The 21631-nt window shown below is 40.8% G+C and overlaps 1 protein-coding gene across 1 annotated transcript in view; it reads left to right on the forward strand.

Annotated features, from left to right (window-relative positions):
- Positions 1-20991, forward strand: part of Nipa1 (NIPA magnesium transporter 1) — a 39487-nt gene extending 18496 nt beyond the window's left edge. Inside the window, exons 2-5 of the mRNA XM_032893507.1 lie at positions 1522-1569; positions 2585-2675; positions 12115-12275; positions 17440-20991. Coding sequence (XP_032749398.1) covers positions 1522-1569; positions 2585-2675; positions 12115-12275; positions 17440-17951 — 812 coding nt within the window. The 3' untranslated portion in view covers positions 17952-20991. The remainder of the gene's footprint in view (positions 1-1521; positions 1570-2584; positions 2676-12114; positions 12276-17439) is intronic.
- The last annotated feature ends 640 nt before the right edge of the window (positions 20992-21631 follow it).

A 21631-nucleotide genomic window follows, 5' to 3' on the forward strand; every position in this document is an offset into this window, starting at 1 on the left:
TAGTGGACTCTGAAATGCATATTAGGCACTTGTGATACCGAGTGAGCCTGGAGGTCAGCATGCATTTGTTATGCTGATAAACACCACGGAGAGCTATTTGTCCTCCTGCTACTGATGAGGGAAATGGTTCTTTTTGGTAGCTTGGGAGCAGTCTTCAAAGTTCCTGAGGAATGTTGGCTTTTGCCTAATCACTAGAATTTGAGGGAATAGAGTTTCCTCTGGACTCGATTGTCACCTTAAAGTTGGGGTCTAAGGAAAAAAATAACCCTGCATTCACATAGCAATACTAAAAAGAATTTAAAAATTAAAAGTCCCCATGAGGCAGAATAGGATGGAAAGTCCCAAGAATATGTTTTAGGTCGTGACTTATTTAGCCAACGAACCAATCTATGAGCAAGTTGTTTGTCTTCTGGGTCAGCATGGGTTGGTTGAAAAAGAGCAAAACAACCCACCCAAACCCAAGTTTACTGCGTTTAGTGGCTTCTCCCCCACGGATAGACTAAAGATTACTTAGGAGCTGAATAAGCGAGATAACACTTTCTTTTTTGTTTAGTTTTTATATGAAGGGTTCTCTTATAAGTGTCATTGTGAATCTCCTTCTTGGTAATGTATATAACTTTTTTTTAGAGGTTGAAAAGTTTTAATTACACACTGTAAGGCTCCATAATTTGCCGGAGAATGATACCCAGGACTCAAATAGTATGTAAACGCAGAGTGTTTTATCCTGCAGAAGTCCAGCATGCTGACTTCCCATTACCAAGATAGAGAGACATCGAAGTGTGCTCAGAGGCCTGATTTAAAGCACATTAGGGCATTCCAGGGTAGGCGACCCTTATCTTACTCACTGGGGAGTGGGGGCTGGAAACTTTCTGAGGAAGTGGCTGAGGAAGTCTGGAAACTGCTGCTGACCCATTGTCCCTGCCTTCTTAGGCCAGGTGGCCCGGCAGCTTCTGAGGCCTGTGCTTACCTAGAGTTGCCCAATTCTTGGGAACAGAGGTTTAGGCCTAGTCTTCTTACCGGCCAATTTGAAGCCGGGCATGGAATCGGCCTAGCCTTCTCATGTGTGTGGGTGGTGGTGATATGTCATGTACATGTGTCTGCAGAGGCCGGACTGGAGTTACAGTTGTGAACTTCCTGGTGTGGGCGTTAGCGATTGAACTTGGGTCTTCTGCACCAGTAGTAAGCACTCTTAATTTCTGGGCCGTCTCTCCAGTACCTATATATGGTTTATATACCTTCTTCCTGTGGCTGGGGACATTCCTCAGTTGGTAGGAATTCTTGCTGTACGATTGCTGAGACTCTGAATTCATATCTTAGCACCCATGTAGAAAAGCAGAAATGCATCTGAGTATCTGTAACTCCAGAGCACAGATAAACCAGCCCAACAAGTCCCTATGGACATGTGTGCATACATCATACAGGCACACGCAGGTACACACACACACACACACACACACACACACACACACACACCCCACTAATAAGCCTGCTTTTCTGATATTCTTCTCACTTTTTTTATAGGTACTTCCTACTTAACAGACATCGTGTGGTGGGCTGGCACCATTGCAAGTAAGTGGTTTGTGTAGTAGATTACCATCTTCTTACTTTTTTCTGAAGTCATCACATGGGTAAGGATGGAGAGGGCAGATGAGCGTGGCTTTGAAGGTCCTCCCATACTTCTACTCTCTGCACTTCAGATTCACTCTCTTTTCCTGTTGGCCTTCCCTTTGCTGAAAGAGAGTAGATGGGAAAGTGTGGTGTGCTGACCTGGGACAAGGAGGCAGGGGCTCCGGCTGCAGATCAGAGATCACGTGCTCTAACTTAAATAAAATAAACTATGACTTTTAAAAAAATCATGTAGTTTGTCCTATATTGCCTTTAAAGCAAAATGCTACCTTGCTGAGGCTGATGACACTCATTGGGGAACCCCCTTTTGAGCTCTGTTTGAGTACACACCTCGGCGTCCTGTACCACCCAGCTCTGGACGTCTTCTCACACTGGAGCAGGCCCGGGTCGTTTGAAGGCTGTTGTGAAGCTCTGCCCAACCTGTTGAGAAAAGATTGGTCATTGGGTACCAAGTGGCAGTCAAAAGCAGTATGGTACCTTGGTGTACTACTATAGCAGGCATGGCATGATATGAACTACCGTGTATATCATAAAAATAGTTTAAAGTATTTTGAGTGTTGGTACTGTAAAACAATGAAAAATGTTTGAGCACATGCATATGCGCAAGCATTACTTGGTACCCATGCACTACTTTTATGTGATATCTTGACCATTAAATAAATAAATAAATAAATAAGTTTAAAATGTAAAAGTTAAAATATTTTAAGATAGAATTCAAAGAGTGAGGATATATTCAGTGTTGTACTTGTTACTGTGGTAATGCTGGCCATTTCCAGAGAGTTGAGACTACTTCCCAGACCAGTGATGTTCTGCCATGGGGATCTGTGAGCACGCAGATTTGAGTCCTCAGAAGTGGTGCAAAAGAAGCCCTTTCAGAACAGAATCTTGCAAAACCTCGATTGGTGATAAAAAGGGAACTTTGTAAAGGCAAGCAGTATCCTTGTGATTCTCTTGACAGTGGCTGTTGGCCAGATTGGAAACTTCCTAGCTTACACTGCGGTCCCTACGGTCCTGGTGACTCCTTTAGGTGCCCTTGGAGTGCCGTTTGGGTGAGAACTGACATTCTGTTTTGATATTTAATAATCGGTTTGCATAGGAAAAAACCCTTTCATTATAAATGTTTCTGTTTAAAGAGTAAAGTTGATGAAAATAGATTTGTTTTGTACTTAGAATTCATATTATCACTTTAACCCTATCAATGCATTTCTGTGTGTTACTGATACTTCTCTCAGAACTCACTTTATTGTGTTTCTGGTTCGAGTTTATTCATAGTTATCAGTGTATCCACTGCTGTTCACCCTTCTGGGCTTTGCTCCGGAAAACTTCTGAGAACCTAGAGTCTTCATCTTGCCACTGTATGTTACTCTCAGAACTCTTTCTGTAAAATGTCAGTTTGTGTTGTTGTGTTTGTGTGTTTCGTGAGGATGGTTAGCATCCTCTGCTAGACAGGCGGTCTCCCATCTCATTCCAGTAAGCTACTGAAGCTGGGTGCACGGCAGGTGGGCGTCAGTGCATGTGGACGAGGGTATGTCATCACGGTCCTGCAAACGGACACTGAGTGATGAGAGCTCTGGGCTTTACTCTGTCAGGCTGATCCAATCCAAACAGGAACTGGCATACTCAAGTTGGAGTTTCATGGATTGAAATATCTGCCTGTCACAAGGGATCAGGGCTCCAGGGACCAGGCATATAAGCAAGGTTACTCTCCCATTACCTAGAATAGGAGAGGAGTAAAGATTTAGAGTGACAACTGTCAAAAGTCGCCCTCTTTATTCTTTATTAGCTTGGTCACCTAGGTCATTTTCTTTTGCTGCAACAACATGGTTAGGAGTGGATAATATTTTTTTTTAAGGAACAAGGTTTTAATTTTGGTTCATAATTCTAGAAGCTACAAAGTAAAAGACTGGGCAGCCCCCTCCTCTTTTTCTTTCTTTTTTTCTTTTGAGATGTAGCCCTAGCTGGCCTGGAGCTCGTTATATAGACTACACTGTTCTTGAGGTGGTCTGTTTCTACCTCGCGGATGCTAAGATTAAAGTTATATAGCAGCACATCTGAATAAAGATTTATTTTATTTTATTCGGTTTTTTAAATAATTATTTTTATTTTTAATTATGTATAGATAGATAGATAGATAGATAGATAGATAGATAGATAGATAGATAGATAGATAGATAGATAGATAGATATGTGTATGGGTATGTGTACACGTAAGTGCAGGTACCCTGGAACTCAGAAGAGGACATTGGATCTCCTGGAGTTATAGGCTGTTGTGAACTGCCTGATGTCAGTCAGTGCTGATGTCAGAACACAGAAGTGAACTTGTGTTCTCTGGACAAACTGCATGGGCTCTTACCAACTGAGCTGTGTCTCTCCAGCCCCAGACAACCCCATTTGTGGGCTCACAAACTATGCCAAACACCCCGAAGAGAACTCCCACATTATAACAGTTGATTTAGTGGCAACAAATGCAGTCCTACGAGAGCTGCATTATCTCAAGCTTTCCCTTCTTGTTTCCCTCCCTCCCTCCTCCCTTGCCCCCTTTTTCTCTGTGCAGCTCTGGCTGTCCAAGAACTTGCCCTGTAGACCAAGTTCACCTTAAACTCACAGAGACCCTCCTGCCTTTGCCTCCCAAATGCTGGGAGTAAAGGCTTGTGCCACGCCAACCTGGTTCAGTAATTGCTTTTAATGATGTGATCACCTTTTAAAACTGCAAATCAAATTTCAAAATTAGTATTTGTAGGGATAAACCACATCCAAACACTTGGCTTACTGGAAAATGTTTTTTATGAGAGCTCCACTGACTCTATCAACATAGCCTGCTACAAGGATATTGGTGCTCTGTTGTACCTTTGAAGATGCTAAAATAGACAGACAAGGATAGAAGAGAAGAACTCTTTCATCTCATGCGTATGTTGGCTGCAGCCTTATTCCAGACAGACCTTACAGAGAAGAGTGTGATAAATGTATTTCTTTACCTTAAATTCACTTTAAAATTCTGTGGTCTAGGGCTGGAGAGGTGGCTCAGCAGTTAAGAGCACTACTCACCATTTCAGAGTATTCGAATTCAGTTCTGAGCAACACAACGACATTACGGCTCAGAGCCACCGGTAACCCCAGTTTCACGGTACCTTTAGCCCTGTTGTGCTGTCTGATGACACGGCACTCACACGGTGTATAGGCATGCATTCAGGCAAACATTCATACACATAAAATAAAAATAAAGTCTCAAAAAAAAAGATTATGTAGTCTAAAAACCTCAACTCTTTTTTTCATATCTAACTTTGAAATTAGGTTTTTTACCCCACTGCTCTTACCCAAACGTATGCTTGGTATTAATATTGCTTGAGGTCACTTTGTATTTTGGGTGCTCCTGAAAGTCTGATGGGGGCAGGAATGGGGCTTATGCTTGGAATCACTCAGCTTTCCCAGTGGTTCCCATGCAACATAAGCTGATTTCGTGATCTTCAGACATGGCACATGTAATACGTAAGTCAATCCTCATGCCTTTATAGTTAAGTAACCCACCGATCCAATTTTGCAAGAGCTGCTATTCACCTAGTGATGTATAGGATTTTTTTTCTTGCTGTGGTTTTAAGGATCAAACAGAGAACTATGTGCATGCTTCAAGCAACACACTTTGAGCTTTAAAAAAAATAGGTAAATCAAGGTAAATTAGAGAAAAGCAGAGATGGCAAAGTATGTATATGTATGGTTTCTAAGAAGTTCTGTTGATAATGAGCAAATTGCTGAATTCATAAAGAATAGGAAAGAATATGGCACTGGAAAGAATATCAGTCTATATTTCTGACAGAGAGCCCCGTCAAATAGGCCCATTTTGATACAAAACAGTCTAATATATTCAAAGTAATCATCGCAATATACTTTAATAGAGGTTTTAAAAAGTTATTTGGAAATAATTTCCAAATTATGGAAAGGGTATAAGATTAATTATCATATTAATTAGTGCCCAAGGACCTCACCCAGACATACTCTTTGAACTTTTTAGCTTACTTTCTCTTTCCTTGACTTTCTTGAATCAGGCTCTCTTAATCTTGGCAAGATTGCCATTTGAGGTCAGATATTTCTTTGTTGGATGAATTGAAGAAAGCTGTTGTGTATACTGTGGTTGTTTAGCAGTGTCCCTGGCCTCTGCTGACTCCATGCCATTAACATTGATCCCCTTCCTAAGTATCTCTAGACATACACAAAGCAATTCATATGTTCAACAGAAAAAACAGGTGGATGTAGGAGGACACAGGTCCTGTTGAAAGAACTCGCCACAAAGCCAAATGACATGTATGCCCTCTCCATAAAATATTTTTAAATAAAAATTAAGACATAATATGTTATGAAATAATAGCTATGAGTATGTTAGAAAAGCAATCTACCAGACAAAGCAGATTGTACGACAACAACAACAAAATGTTACCGAAGGACATTTTATGCTAAAATGGTCACTTCTTCTGGAAAATATAAACAGTTAAATGCGCACAAAACAACTTCAGAATACATGTGTCCAAATTTAATAGGGGAAAAGGCGAGAGATAATAGAGATGGCTCCATGGTTGAGGGCACTGGCTGCTCTTCCAGAAGACTCTGTTTGGTTCCCAGCAACCACATGGAAACCCATAGCTGTCCACATTCTGCTTTCAGGGCCTCACAGCCACTGGGCATGCACGTGATACACAGACATACATGCAGGCATAAACCCATGTACACAAAAACAAACAGGTAAAAAATACTTCATGTCTGTGACGGTGACCGAGGGTGTGAATGTGATGAAAGCACGTGACGTAGATGAGGTCAGGAGGGTGGTTTGGATGACTGCATCAGTAGCTTTTTAAGAAGGAAAGACCTGAGCTCACGCTTTTGCTTCACCCTGCCCCATGATCGCCACTCGGCCATGTGAGTCAGGTGCTAAGCAGATCCAGTGCTAAGCCCTTACATCCTCAGCCTGTAGAACTGATCTAAATAAGCCCCTGTTCTCTGTAAATTACCCAGTTTGGGATACTTACTTATAGCAGAAATTGACTGAGACAATACTGTAATCACTAAAACCAGAAATAAAGTAGGGACATTTCTACAACTATATAGAAGTGAAAATAATTATATGGCATCAGATTAGGTAATTTAGGAGAAACGGACACATTCCTAGAGAAGCTACTAATACTGTTTCAGGAAAAAATACAAATTTCTAATTCTTAATTAAAAAAATTAGCTCCAAAAAAGAAAAGGCAAGGAACAAAAATATTTACTGATTATTTCTATTGTTTGGGAATTTTATGTATGCATATAATGCATCTGATCAGATCTCTCCTTCCCTTCCCCCCTCTCTAGTTTCTCTCCTATCCCTCCCAATATTTTCCTTCAATCTATATGCATATACTTTAGAAAGGCCCACCAAGTCCACATAATGCTGCCTGTCTGTTCCCAGATGTAGTACCATCTCCTGGAACACGCCTCCCTGGAGCATCATCCCTGAAGAAAACTGACTCCTGTTTCTGGATGAGACTTTATGAGCCCCTCCTCCATCCATGTTGGGATTTTGTGTGGCTTGATTTTGTGCAGTCACAACCACTGGAGTTCATACATGCTATTAACATAACTCTTAAGGCAGGTAAAACCAGTTTCCGTACAGACACCCAACCCCTCTGGCTCTTAGAACCTTTTTGCTTATCCCCTCATCTGCAATGATCTCTGAAGGAAGGGGTATGATACATGTGTAATGTTCCACTTAGAACTGAGCATTCCACAGTCTTGTGATCTCCGCACATTGATCAGTTGTGGGCCTCTGTATTAATCACCGTCCACTGTAAAAAGAAGCTTCCCTTACTCATTTATGGTTAGAAAGCCAAGAACTTCGGAGGTAGTTTATTAATATGTCCATTTAGCGGAACGATAGTACTAGGTTTTAGCCACACACAGGGTTTTGGTTGGTTGGTTTGGGGTTAATTCTTCTAGGTGTGGGTTCCATCTTGTGGTACATAAAGTGGTTGGTTAGTCCCATACCATCTTTTCCACTCTTATTCCAGCAGGCTTATCCTGCCAAGGTCAACCATTCTTGGAGCTCAAGGGTTCACATCTGGGTAAAACTATTATTTCTCTTTCCCTATAGAATTCATAGCATGTTCCGATACTGATGGATACTGGGAAGAGTGGAATCACTTTTCTTCAGAGATACTGGCCCTGAGAGACTGTTCCATGCAGACAGTCTCATACTGTGGTCATATAGACAGTGTTAAATGTATTCAGTTGGTATTAAATTAAAGGGAGGGGAGGAAAGGAGGAGGTGTGTAAAAGGAAAAATGAAAACGTGACAATGGGAGAGAAAAGTAGGGGGAATGGGAAGGAATTAGAGAAAAGGGAATAGAATCCAGTTTATGGAGTCCAAAAACACATGTGTGGGCTAAATAAAAAAAATATTTAATAAAAGTTAAAGTTTCATATCTAGTAGAACCAAAGTAAATGAAATAGGAATAAATTTCACAAAAAAAGGGCAGTCATACTTTGAAAACTATGAAAGTCTTTCACAGTCTGAAAGCAGGTGCTAATGCCAAGAGATATTCCTGAGTGTATTTAAAAGAGATGTAGTAATGGCCCATATTTACAGACCAGAAAAAAATATTACCATGGTAGTGCTCTCATTAATCTGTAGGTTGGGCAAAATTCTATCAAAATCCCATCTGAATTCTTCATAGAATTGGCACACTGTTCCTAAAATTTATATGCAGATGGAGAAAACTTTAAATAGATGAACAATCTTGAAAATATAGAGGAAGCTGGAGGAATGATACTTTCTAATTTCAAGGCTTCTTTCAAAACATAGTAATCAAGCTGGGTGCTGTGGTGTATGCCTGTAAGCCCAGCATTTGAAAGGCCGATGCAAGGGGACTTCATGATTGAGATGAGACTGGGATTCATACTGAGCCCTCATCTCAAATAAACACTACAGTAATCAAAACCTAATAACTGGCTTAGGTCAGGCATACAAATCTATGAAAATACGATTGGGATTTCAGAGATACACTTACAGTCTTACACGTATTTCTTACTAGAAATACTGAACTAACTCTATAAGAAAGACTAGGCTTTCAAAACATAGAGCTGAAGGGCTGGGGCTGGAGCTCACCTGTATTTACCTTTGCCATGTCTACTCAGCATTGTTCTGAGCACATGCAAGGTCCTAAGCTTAATCCCAGCAGTGCCAGAATGAAGAAACAACCCGTATGGTGCCAACAAACAGGACACTGGCATGCAGATATTCAAAGGTATTGCCTCCCTTCCCACACAAAAAGGAACTCAAATCCGTCTGAGAACTAAAACTAGCAGACTCCTAGAAGAAAACAGTTTAAGTCACTATAATTTTTAAATCAGGCAATGGGTTATTTAAGTATGATACCAAAATCACATGAAGAAAGAAATAAACCAGATACCAAAATTAAAACCTCTATTCTGCAGAAAAATGATGCTTGGAGGGAGACTTGTTTGAGATGTCCACAGTGAGTGTAAGCATGGAGTTGAGGTAGACACAATCAAGATGCATTGTATCATGTATGAAATTGGTAAAAAGAATAAATTTAAAATAAGTAGTGATCTAGTGAGAAGACTTAGCAGGTAAAAACAAACTTGATCTTTACCAAGCTTACTGTCAAATCTGATGGATGGATGACCTCAGTTCAGTCCTGTAGGCCACATTAAGTAAATAGACTCTTATAAATTGTCTTCTGACCACCAAATACATACTATAGAATGTTTGTGCACACACACACACACACACACACACACACACACACACACATTTTAAAACCATGTTCCAGAAATTGCCATCGAGAAAGAAAATTCACAATTTCTCAAATTACGTATACGATAAGGAACTTGTACTTCCATATATAAAACTCTTATAAGTCATCAATACCAACCTTCACATGTGGCCATTGCATTCTGGTCCTTTGCACTGGGGTGGGAGGTGATGTGGCCTTGTGGTGCAGGCTCATTGTCTTGCTGCATTTGTTCATGGCGGGCCCTTCCAACCATGGCACAGTCCGACAGCTGTCCCAGGTGAACCCAGTTCTGCTTTTTGTTCTATGACCCTCCCCCTTCTGCCCCTGATTCTTTATTACTTTATTACTTTTCTATTGCTGCGACATACAGCTTCAGAGAGTGAGAGTCCAGAATGGCAGAGCAGAGGGACAGCTGAGGGCTCATCTGTTGATCCATAAGCGGGAGGCAGACACAGCACTGGGGATGGTTCCACCTTTTGAAACCTCAAAGCCTTCCTCCAGCAAGGTCACACCCCCTAATCCCTTTGCAAACAGTTCCACCAACTAGGGATCATGTAGATAAAAATATGAGCCTCTGGGTGCCATTTAAACCATCCCAGCCCTAATTTAAAATACAGGCATGTTTTGGCATGGTTTTCTTATTATGTCAGCAATGCAGTTTATTTTCCAAACTGGACTACTAGGCCTCCTTTAGGACAAAACTGTAGGTACAGTATAGTATTTATGCTGTTTGCATTACAGAAAGTAGCATTATAAGGCAGGAGGTGGACACTTCAGAAAGTGATAGTCCCAAGTGTGGTGTGTTGACCGTGTGAGCCTTTTCCAACTCAGGTCTCTTACCCATGCTTTCTTGCCCCTGGTCTGTCCAGTCATCTTTAATTCTTTTTATTTAACAAAGTACAAGTTAAGGATTTCTCAGTTCACTTATATGGCCGAATACATTTCTTCCCAAATAAATCTAGTTTTAACTGGATGCCCTGCTCTCCGCCCCAGTATCTGAATAACTAGGAAAGGAGAGCCGCTGAGCGCGAGAGTCTAAAGAGTCGAAGCTCACCATCGCCTTACCGGACCCCTGTCCGTCTGCTTTTCTAAGGGCATCTGAACAGATGAACTGGTTCTCTGCAAAAGACAGGTTTTTTTTTGTCCCTCACTTACTGTGACGCGAGGCTACCTCCTCCCAGAGCTGAGAGGAGCCCTGTCCAGTCACTTCTTCAGGTCTTCGCCTGCAGCCACATACCACTCTCTCTCACTCCTCGGAGAAGGCAACGTTTACTTTCTAACCATTTGGCCTTAATTTTACTTTAATTTTTTTCTGGGTTTTGTTCACAGGTATTTTTAATTCATTTTGTAATTGAGACCCCCAAGTGATGGGTTTCATTATAACCCTTCTTCATGCACGGATTTTGATCTTTCTCCAGGCCACATTCTGCTTGCTGGTCGCTCGCTCACACCAAGGCAGCCCTCCCTTCTGCCCTTTTGTCATATTCTATTCTATTCCATCTCCATTTCCTTCTTCCCTCACTTGAGACCTCTGCCTTCCCTTTCCGATGACTTAATTTCCCAGTAGCACTGCGGGCTGGAAACTGCTTTCATGCCTAGCCATTGACGGACATTTATGATGTGAACTGCCTAAGTGTAGAGGTTCATGGGAGACTAAAGCACTGCCATGGGTTCCAGGCCAGCTGGGGCTACACAGTGACGTTCTGTCTCATTGTCTTCGTGTCCCTAAAATATACAAATGGTAATACACACTAAATGATTTTGGGTACTTTTTTCCCTGTCAACTGTCTATCGTCAGTTAATATCAGCAAGACTAAGGGACATTTCTCCTGCTTCTTCATTAGCTTATAGCCTTACCTTCTATGTGGATCCTGTCTGGGGACTGTTTCCCAAAGAAAGTAGTCCAGGATAACCATGAACCCGTTGCACCCTGTTCCTGGATGGTCATGTCCTCTGAGTATCTTCGGTATTAATAACAGCAAAACAGGAATGACCTGGAAGAAGCCCATTTTTTCCCATTCAGGTTGTATCCTGATGTTATAAAGGGAAATAGGAGATGAACACATCGATATTTTATGAATTTATACTTGTATATGAAATTTACTTGTATATGAAAAAAAAGTAGTGCTATGTGTTTTTTAAAGTTTGGAATGTTATATAAAGTAACTACTCACATTCCGTCTTCTGTACTTTAGTTGCTGTTCGCATCTCTGTATTTATTTGTTTTGTTTTTTTATTTTGTGTTTGTCTCTGTTATTTGCTTTTTGTAAGTTAAGGAAGGAATATTTCTATTTTTGGTCAATCATAAAACTTCTCATATATTTTATATCTGTAAGGTAACTTAAGATATTAATACAGTGATATGATTTAAGATGTTATAAACTACATATTGGTTATGCATGAAAATGATACAAAAACCCAATTGTGCTGAAAAACAAATGTCAGTGAATATCTAATGGGAAAGTTAGTTTTTCTGTTTGTAAAAAATAAATGATGGGCTGGGTGTACGTGTAGCTCAGTGTTTAAGCAGATGCGGGGCCATGGATTTGATTCCCAGTGCCAAAATACTGATAAAAAACATTTTTTAAAAAGTCAACAAAGATAAGATACGCCTATAAAGAAAGTATGAATCTTTTAGGTAAAGTGTCTTCAACCTGTGGAAACAAGTTTGACTTAAATTGTGATGATTTCTTTCATTTAATTGAAGGTCCATTTTAGCTTCTTACCTTCTGAAGGAGAAGCTCAACATCTTGGGCAAGTTGGGGTGTCTGCTAAGCTGCGCAGGGTCTGTCGTGCTGATCATTCATTCCCCCAAGTCCGAGAGCGTGACCACTCAGGCTGAGCTGGAGGAGAAGCTGACCAATCCAGGTAACTCCTTTTTAGCAGGGTGGCCAAGTGCGTTTCCCGAGGAAGCCAGACATCTGGTACTACCACTCTGTCCGGACGCTTTACGACAGGGCAGGCATACAATGTCTGCTCTGATTTTTCACCACAGACCTTGATTGGCTGTCCATTTTCTGTGTGTACATCAGGCTGTGAGTACAAGCCTAACCCAGTTTTCAGAGGTCCTCTAAGTTTGGTTTGATTGCCTGGAGAACTCATTGACGTTAGCTAAGACTTTATTTCCCTTCGGTATTTTAGGCCTGTTGCCTTTCTGTTGCTGCAGCAAAACACCATGGACATGACAGCTTTTGAAACAAAGCATTTAATTGAGCTTATGGTTTCAGAGGGTTAAGAGTCCATGATGATGGAGCAAAGGACTGTTGACCGCTGAGAGCTCACGCCTTGACCCACAGGCAGGAGGCAGAGAGACAGCGCTGGGACCACCATGGGTTTTTTGACTCCTCAAAGCATGCCCCCAGTGACACAGCTCCTCCAACAAGGCCGCACCTCCTCACACTTCCCAGATAATCCCACCAATTGGTGATCAAGTATTGAAGTATGCAAACCTGTGGGGGCATTTTCATTCAAACCACCATCTCTGCAAACACTTCACATTCTACTATTTCCTCATTCTCATAAAATGCAAAGTATTTTCTGAGCATGAGTATAAAGACAGAGGCATTAAAAAGTTGACAACTCTATGCACTAGGAAGGGTGCCCTGAAGGGTTCATACGATTTCCAGAGGAGCATATCCGTAGGTTACTTTTCCCCAAGCCAGAAATGGAACTTCGGCCTATGCAGGCTAAATAAGCATTGTGCCTCTAAGCCGTATTTCTGTTTCCCTTACTTTTGATGAGTCTGCCATGTTCATATTCCCACTTACTTACACATTTGTAACTTATATATATATATAAATATGTTATATTATTTTATTTTTAAATGGCTCTGTACACAGGAGTACAGGTGCCCTTGGAGGCCAGTGGTGTCACACTGTCCTAGAACTGCAGCTTCACTCAGTTGTGAGCTGCTCCAATTTTGTACTGGGACAAACTTGGGTCCTCTGCAAAGGCAGGATGAGCTTTTAACTACTGGTCTATCTCTCCAGCCTTATGTATAATTAAATCATGAAAATATTAAGAAAATGTAAAAAATAAAATCACACGATTCTGACGACATTCTTAAGTAAAATAATAATAATAATAATAATAATAATAATAATAATAATAATAATAATAACTCCTTTTTCCTCCTTCCACCTCCTCCTGTTCTTCTTTCTTAGCCAAAGTCACAATGTGTAGCTTGGCTGGCCTGGTGCTTGCTATATAGCATAGGTTAGCCCCAAACTTGTTGCAGCCCTCCTCCCTCAGCCTTTTAATTGTTCGGATTACAGGCATGGGACACCATATCCAGCTTTGTTTTGTTGTTGTTGATTTGAAGATGTCTTTAAATATACTGATTGGTTGAGAATGTCATAATATATATACAGTGTAATTTGATGGGCTGGAGAGATGGCTCAGAGGCTAAGAGCATTTGTTGCTCTTTCAGAGGAGTGAGTTTTGATTCCTGGCATCCATGTGGTAGTTCACAATCATCTGTAACTCCAGTCATAGAGGGTCTGTTGCCCTCTTCTGACCTCCTCAGGCATCAGGCATGCAAGTAGTACATAGATATACACGCAGGTAAAATATCCATATATATATATTTTAAAAACTCTAAAAAAGAAACAATGTACTTTGATAAAATCCTGTCCACATTCCTTTCCTCCAGCTGCTCCCATACTCTACCCTCTCAGCTATATGTATTTTTCTTTAACCTATAGATTCCACTCAGCACTGCTAGTACATGCATGGCACAGCTCTCATGCTCTCTGTGTGTCTCTCTGCCTCTGTGTGTGTCTCTGTCTCTGTCTTTCTCTGTCTCTCTCTGTGTCTCTGTTCTCTCTCTCTCTCTCTCTCTCTCTCTCACACACACACACACACACACACACACACACACACACACACACACACACACACATCTAAAGGTACAAACAGCACAATTAACTTTTGCCCTAGAGGAAATTTAAACCACCACTTAATTATATTTCCAACCTCCCTAATATATGATGCCTAACACCCAAAGACAGAAAATGTTTGTAAAGGTATTTAGAGAGCGCATGGTGGGACTGGGGCGTATATGACAGTGTTAGAATGTTGAGACCCTGGCTAAGATGCACAGCTCCGCAGAAAGAGAAGGCGATACTCAGTGCTGTGATGTGCACATTTCTCAGTGCTTGTAGCCTCACCTCAGAAAGCAAAAGCCTATGTTTGAGGGGAAACATACACACTGTTTTAATGTATGAAGGACAGATTTAGAGGCCATATCTGAATAGACAGACAGTACACCCACGATGTAAGTTTCATGAGGTTAGGTGACTGAAGAGAAAGGGTGTAAACTAGTTCCTTTAAAGAACACCCTGATGAGAAACGTGCTTGACAGACAGATTGAAAAGTCACGCATCTGGGGGCATCTGAGAAATGAGAAACTCAGGCCGAGCACAGGAAAATAGAGAGGATTTTCTGCTTGTGAATTCTTCATTCTCACACATAGCTACTGAGGCTGCTGTCCTTGTCCCTTTATCGGGTTAACCAGGAAGCCTTCACCTGCTTCACCTCTACTGCCCTCATTGATGAGACCTGATTTATCAGTCTCCTCTACCCTTTACTTCCAGTTCCTACCACACCAGCCTTTTTGATTTTATAGGCCCTTATGAAATGTCATCTGATGTTGTCCCTTCCAGCTTTAAGATCCTTTGTACCCACCTTTCCATGAGCACAAGCCCAGCCAGATCCACATTCACTCCCTGCTGCTGATCCTATGTCTGTGCTCGGGCTGCTTCTGGTTTTATACCCATATCCTCCAAACCTGGCCCACACTGGGGTAGCCTTTTGCGTTTGCACGCACCACTCTCTCTGCCTTCCACTGCCAGTCTGCCGGTTTGTAGGTGAAGCTCTCAGACAGCTTTTAACAGTCCTTCCATTGACTCTTTTCCCGAGGCTGCCTCCGATACAGGGTTAGATAGTATTTTCTCAGTCCCGAGGGCTGGAGCTCCCACTGCCTGCCTGCTTGCTTGCATGTGCACACTTGATGCTGTGCATGTCTACATGACTGATGTGCATAGCCACTGATTTCTAGATCTGTGAAGTCCAGCGTGTGAAATCAACCTGGCACATGGAACGTCAGGGCTTTTAATATAAGCTGTATAAAGAAGCCATAGCAGGATTCTACCTTCTGATGTAAATGCTCAAATACAACTACAGGAGAAGTTGGCAAAATGTGTGAGTGCTGAAAAAATTTGGTTGATGTAGATGTAAACCGACATGAGATACCATGTTCATGACTTAGTCTGAGCATATGCCATCAGCATGAGCAGTTACATCAGCAGTATGACTCTGAAATGGAGGATGATCTTGAAGTTTCAGTCAGAGAAAGAATAACCACCCTTTAGCCTACATGGAAGATGTATTTGTAAAAATTTTAATGTTTATGAAATATACATACAGACTACTCATATAATCTTTAGCTCTGATAATTTATAATTAAATAATGAGCTATTTCAACTAGACGTCCAAGGAGACACTCAGAAGTTGTGACAAATTTAGGATAATTTAGGGTTATGTATGCTCTTTATACCCCAACCACACTTGTCCTATGCATCCCCTAGAGCAGTGCTCAACCTTCCTAAGGCTGCACCCCTTTAATACAGTTCCTCATGTTGTGGTGACCCCAGTCTTAAAATTATCTTCATTGCTACCTCATAACTGTAATTATGTTATTGTTATGAACCATAATGTCAGTATCTGTGTTTTCTGATAATCCAAGCGACTCCCGTGAGAGGGTCATTTGACCTTTCAAAGAGATTGAGACCCACAGGTTGAGAACCACTGAAGTAAAGGTTGAATTAGGCCTAAACACCGCCGCAGTTTAAAAGTATCTTTACTTTAGCTTACACCCCGTTACGCCCTTAGTATCATTCATTTGTGGGAGGGATTCCGTAAACATTTGTTGAAATTAACTCAGAAGGAAGAAAATTTATCTTGTGGTGGGATGCAGTAGTGCCTTGTACCTACAGTCTCAGCTTCTAAAAAGGCTGAGTTGGGAGGATCCTTTGCACTTAGGTGTCCCAGACCAGTCAGTAAGAAAAAAATAAAGTCCACCTTGTGACTAACTTTGGGTTGCTTTTTTAAAAAAAACAACAAATATTTATTTTATGTATATGAATACAGTGTACCTATCATCAGACCCACCAGAAGAGGGCATTGGATTGATCCCATTACAGATGGTTGTGAGCCACCATGTGGTTGCTGGGAATTGAGCTCAGAACCTCTGGAAGAGCAGCCAGTGCTCTTAGCCACTGAGCCATCTCTCCAGTTGCCACTTTGTATTTTTTTTTGTGGTTGGTGGTTTTTGTTTGTTTGATCTCAGGTTTTTAAACCTGTTTTTGTTGTTTTTAATGGTACTGATGGAGTAGATCATATAAACATTAGCAGTTATGACACTTTAGGGCAGAATCTCACATCTCTGTTGGGAGCCATGAGGGGCTTCCTGTAAATGAAGGTGGTTACAGTTTCTTTAGCTACTCCAGACTTGGCCCTGGGAGTCCTGGGAATGGCTTTCTTTTTTCCTTAGAGCATGTTCCATCCATTTAGAGGAGCAGTTGGTAGTTGTGGCCTGGTTAAATAGGGTTGTATCCAACCAGAGGCAGAATTATAATGAGGCCTTTGATGGTAAAGGACACAAGGCAAAGACTCCTAGGCATGGGCATTCCGGACAAGGCAACAACTGTGACCTAACATTATCCTTGTGGGTACAGTAGCTTGGGGCTACACATTTTTGTTTTACCATGCTTGGTTTCAAACCCAGGGCCTTGAGTATGTTGGGCAAGTGCTCTACCACTGAGCTACATAACTGTATGATCGTTTTTGTTTGTTTGTGGAATGGACTTAGGTGTAATAGATTCAAGTTAGAGCTGTTGAGTCCTCTCTTAGATCTCCCTTCCCCAGGTTAAAGGTGTGGCTGGAAAGGGATCAGGCACTGGTTCAGCTCTGCCCTCTGGGTGGTCTTTGGTGGGACGGCTTCCTTGGTCACTATGTGCCTCCTGTCTTGCAGTGTTTGTGGGCTACCTGTGCATTGTGCTGCTCATGCTGCTGCTGTTGATCTTCTGGATTGCACCAGCCCACGGGCCCACCAACATCATGGTCTACATCAGCATCTGCTCCTTGCTGGGGAGTTTCACTGTGCCTTCCACCAAGGGCATTGGGTTGGCAGCCCAAGACATCTTGCACAACAATCCGTCCAGTCAGAGAGCCCTCTGCCTGTGCCTGGTGCTCCTGGCTGTCCTGGGCTGCAGCATCATTGTCCAATTCAGGTACATCAACAAGGCCCTGGAGTGCTTCGACTCCTCTGTGTTTGGGGCCATCTACTACGTTGTGTTTACCACGCTGGTCCTGCTGGCTTCAGCCATCCTCTTCCGGGAGTGGAGCAATGTGGGCCTGGTGGACTTCTTGGGCATGGCCTGTGGATTTACAACTGTCTCCGTGGGAATTGTCCTTATACAAGTGTTCAAAGAATTCAACTTCAACCTTGGGGAGATGAACAAATCCAATATGAAAACAGACTAAGATGCACCAACAGGTGGGGGCTTGAGGAACAGGCATTGCAGGGCTCTGTGGTTCTTACTATGTATGTCAAGTAGAAGAGACTCTCGGCGAGAGTTGCCTATATACTAATAGTGGACAATAGGCTTTGCAACAGGGTGAGGTCCAGACCTCTGCAGCACAGAGCTCCCAATGGTTGTTTGGGTGTAAACTCTCTCTGATGAGACAAATTCTGTTTTCATTTCCATTAACCTAGAAGCTTTTATTAATTACTTGTTTAAAACATTTTAACATGATTTACCAGAAAATAAGGATGAGGTCTTTCTAGTTAGTCTTTGTAGAGGAGATGTTCTTAGAGTACCTTGGAAAAGGAAGTGAAATCTGGCTCTGTAAAGTAAACGTGAGTGACCTTCGTACTTGTGTTAAGCATGTGTAGCATTCAGGTATTTTACTCAAATAAGTGGTATGTGAATCAAATTGTTTGTAGTCCTTTAACAACCTGACTCTCCTACACGTACCCCAAAGCCGAGGGAAGCAGAGAGAGAAGAGTTCATGACAGTGATGCAGAGTTCTATAGACAGGGTGACTTTCCGATAGCTCAAATCAATTTTAGTGCCTTTATGATTTGAATTATTCACTTAATTTAACTATTACTGTGTATATGTTAACTGTTCTAAAAAATACTATGTTCAGTGGAAGATAGTGAAAAGTAAAGATACAGAAAACTTTGAAAAGTGACCCATTTGTATATTGTCCAATTAAGGACAACTAATTAAGAAAGAAGAGATATTTAATTTCCATTTAACCTCTGTTACTTGGATCCATTATGAAAAACATCTGCTTTCTGTTTCAGGCAGTATTGTGTCCATTCAAAAGAAATAAACTATTTAACTTGACACTAAAATTGTTACATTAGAGAATGTCTCTTTAGTGCACACTACAGGAGTTTAGTAAAAGCACCTCAATATGAGAACACAACTTAGGACTGTTTCTAAGAAGTGTGATGTGTACTTTCTAAGACAGTCTCTAGCAAAGATGAAAACAATTTAGCTTTCTCATTTAAAATGATAGAACTTTCTAAACTTTCTTACTGAGCCTCTTACTAAACCATTTGACTGTATGCAAGGCCCTGAACTTGATAACCAGCATCAAAAAGAAACAACAAAACAAAACAATCTACTTATATGGAAAACAGTTGTTAATCATGCACTATTTTAGATCAGAAATGATCCTTCTATCCATAGTAACCCTCCTGTGCATTAAAATTGGAGCAAGATACAAGGTGACACAATATAGTTTCATATTATGATATACCATATTTTGATGTTATATGTTTTAACCTGCTTTGTTTTATCTGAATAGAATAGGTCAAGTTAAAAAAAATGGGGTTGGATAAATAAGTTATGTGAGGTAGAACATGAATTTTAATAATACCCAATTAAACTTCTCACTAGGACAAAATTGTGCTTTTCCAGATAGAAAGGTCATTTTTAAAGTAAAGACCCAAAGAATAGCCGGATGTTGGTGGCATATGCTTTTAATCTCCAGAGGCATACAAGCCTCTGAGTTTGAGACCAGCATGGTTTACAGAACAAGTTCTAGGACAGCCAGGACTACACAGAGAAACCCTGTCTCAAACCTGCCCTCTGCCCCCAAAGACCCAAATATAGTTCACTGAACTTTAGAAAAAAACAGTAAGTAAAATACTAGTTTAGCATAAAGGAATCTAGTTTTCTGGCCATTTGTCAGACTCAATAAATTAAAAGTATGAATGATAATCTTGGTGTATGGGTCAGTAATTTATGAAGAACAGAAACAAGGTGACTTAAACAACTGAAAACCTTGCATAAAGCAGTAGTTAGTAAATGTTCAAGTTCATTCTTCTTTGTATCAGCTCTTGAATTTTTTTAATCATTAGTATCTTTATGACTATAAAACTTAATTTATTGACTAGAACGTAAGTGGAAAGTGTTATGCAACCAGATCAGTATCATTTTAATGCAAAGGTCTCTGAGTTAAGGATATAGCTATACTAGTACAGTGAAGAAATTTATAATGTGCAAATTACCTCGTTCATTTTTGCTACTTACCATGGAGCTTAGTTTAAATGCACAATTACACCATGAGTATCCAAAGGCTAATATTTTGTGTATCAAACAAAATTTTATAGTATTAATACTTCTCCTAACATTCTGGAACAGCCAGATCACCCAGATTTACATATGGTCAGCAGATTGCTTCAGTAGGTTTCATGCTTTTGTTCTGGAAGAACAAGTTATCACTCACTGTTAACTTCCAAATAACAATCGTGAATAGGGCCTAATTTTCAATGTAGTGCACGTGGATGTATTCTTACTTTTACTAATTCAGTTTTCACAATTCACATGGAAATGCAAAAGAAATTAAAAATTCCCAAGTCAGAGCTCTGGGGGAAAACCTAGAATGCAAAAGAATCTCTTAGTGTTCTCTCTAAAAGTGAGTGCATAAAGAAACACTTTCATTATGATATAGTTTGGGTTTCCCTTCTGATAAAACTTAAGAAAACGTGCCTATTATGTACTTCTCCCCAAGTCTTTAAAATCATCAAAATAAAAAATTTTGGAACAACTTAGGAAACTACACTTGGAAGACATTTAGAACATTTCTCTCCTTTTCTTCTTGGACGGAAAATATCTTACTCAGTAAATATCTTTATATTTGAAAAGGCTGTTTCCTGTTGTTAAGTATTGATTAAGTATAAGATCAGTTAGGGATTCCTGCTGGAACCCAGATCCAGGATACCATGTGGAACACTATTCTGGTCTGCATAAAGGGTGTGTGTGTGTGTGGGGTGGTTCTAGAGGAGGAAGAGAGGAGGAAGACATAACTGCCCACACTGGGACCTTTGGAGAGGAACTGCTTTTCCAGCGTCCCTGCCGATCACTGAGACCATCAGTATAGTCTTTTATATTAGGATATCAATAAAATATACTTTGCTGCTCTTTGTTCAACTATTAGATTCTATTTCTACTGTTTAAGCCATTTTGTTCTGCTTAATTTTATTTAGTAAATAATCACAGAAATAATATATTGATATTTTCTTTCATTGAGTTTCACATATGTTTTCTTATTTCTTTTCGTGGTTCTAAGGAATTCAAATGTGGCCATTATACACGATAGGCAAGAGTGTCTACTTTTGATAGAACCATGCGCAACCCTGCAGTCATAGATCCTCTTTCTTTGTTCCTGACAGTCCAGTTCTTGGTCAGTGCTGTGCTGAACTTCTAGAAACTGGTCTCTAGGTGTCTATAAAGTACTCAGAAGTAGTGACTTTTAGATGTAGGAAAACAGATGGTCTGTTGAAACAAGTGTTACTGGGCATAGACTACTGCTGCCCACTGTGTAATTTTTTCCCTTTATCCCCTTAAAAGGGTCTTATTGTGTGTCCTAGAGTGGTCTTGGACTCGTATTTCCTCAACCTCTCCAGTGCTGAGATTACAGGCATATGTCATTACACTGGACTTCCTGCATATTCAAATTTTTTGTTAGCTGCGAAACTTTTATTCCAGACTTATCTAGGAGAGCAGTACTCCTCTCTGATACCTACTAGGTCTTGGTCAGTATTTCTGTGATCTTTAAAAGACCTCATGTCTATATGGATTAGATCTAAAGAAGTATTCTCAGTGTGACACAAAGGACTAAGCCTTCTCAGGGACCAAAACTGT

The sequence above is a fragment of the Rattus rattus genome, chromosome 2, assembly GCF_011064425.1.
Source record: "Rattus rattus isolate New Zealand chromosome 2, Rrattus_CSIRO_v1, whole genome shotgun sequence".
Taxonomy (NCBI): Eukaryota; Metazoa; Chordata; class Mammalia; order Rodentia; family Muridae; genus Rattus; species Rattus rattus.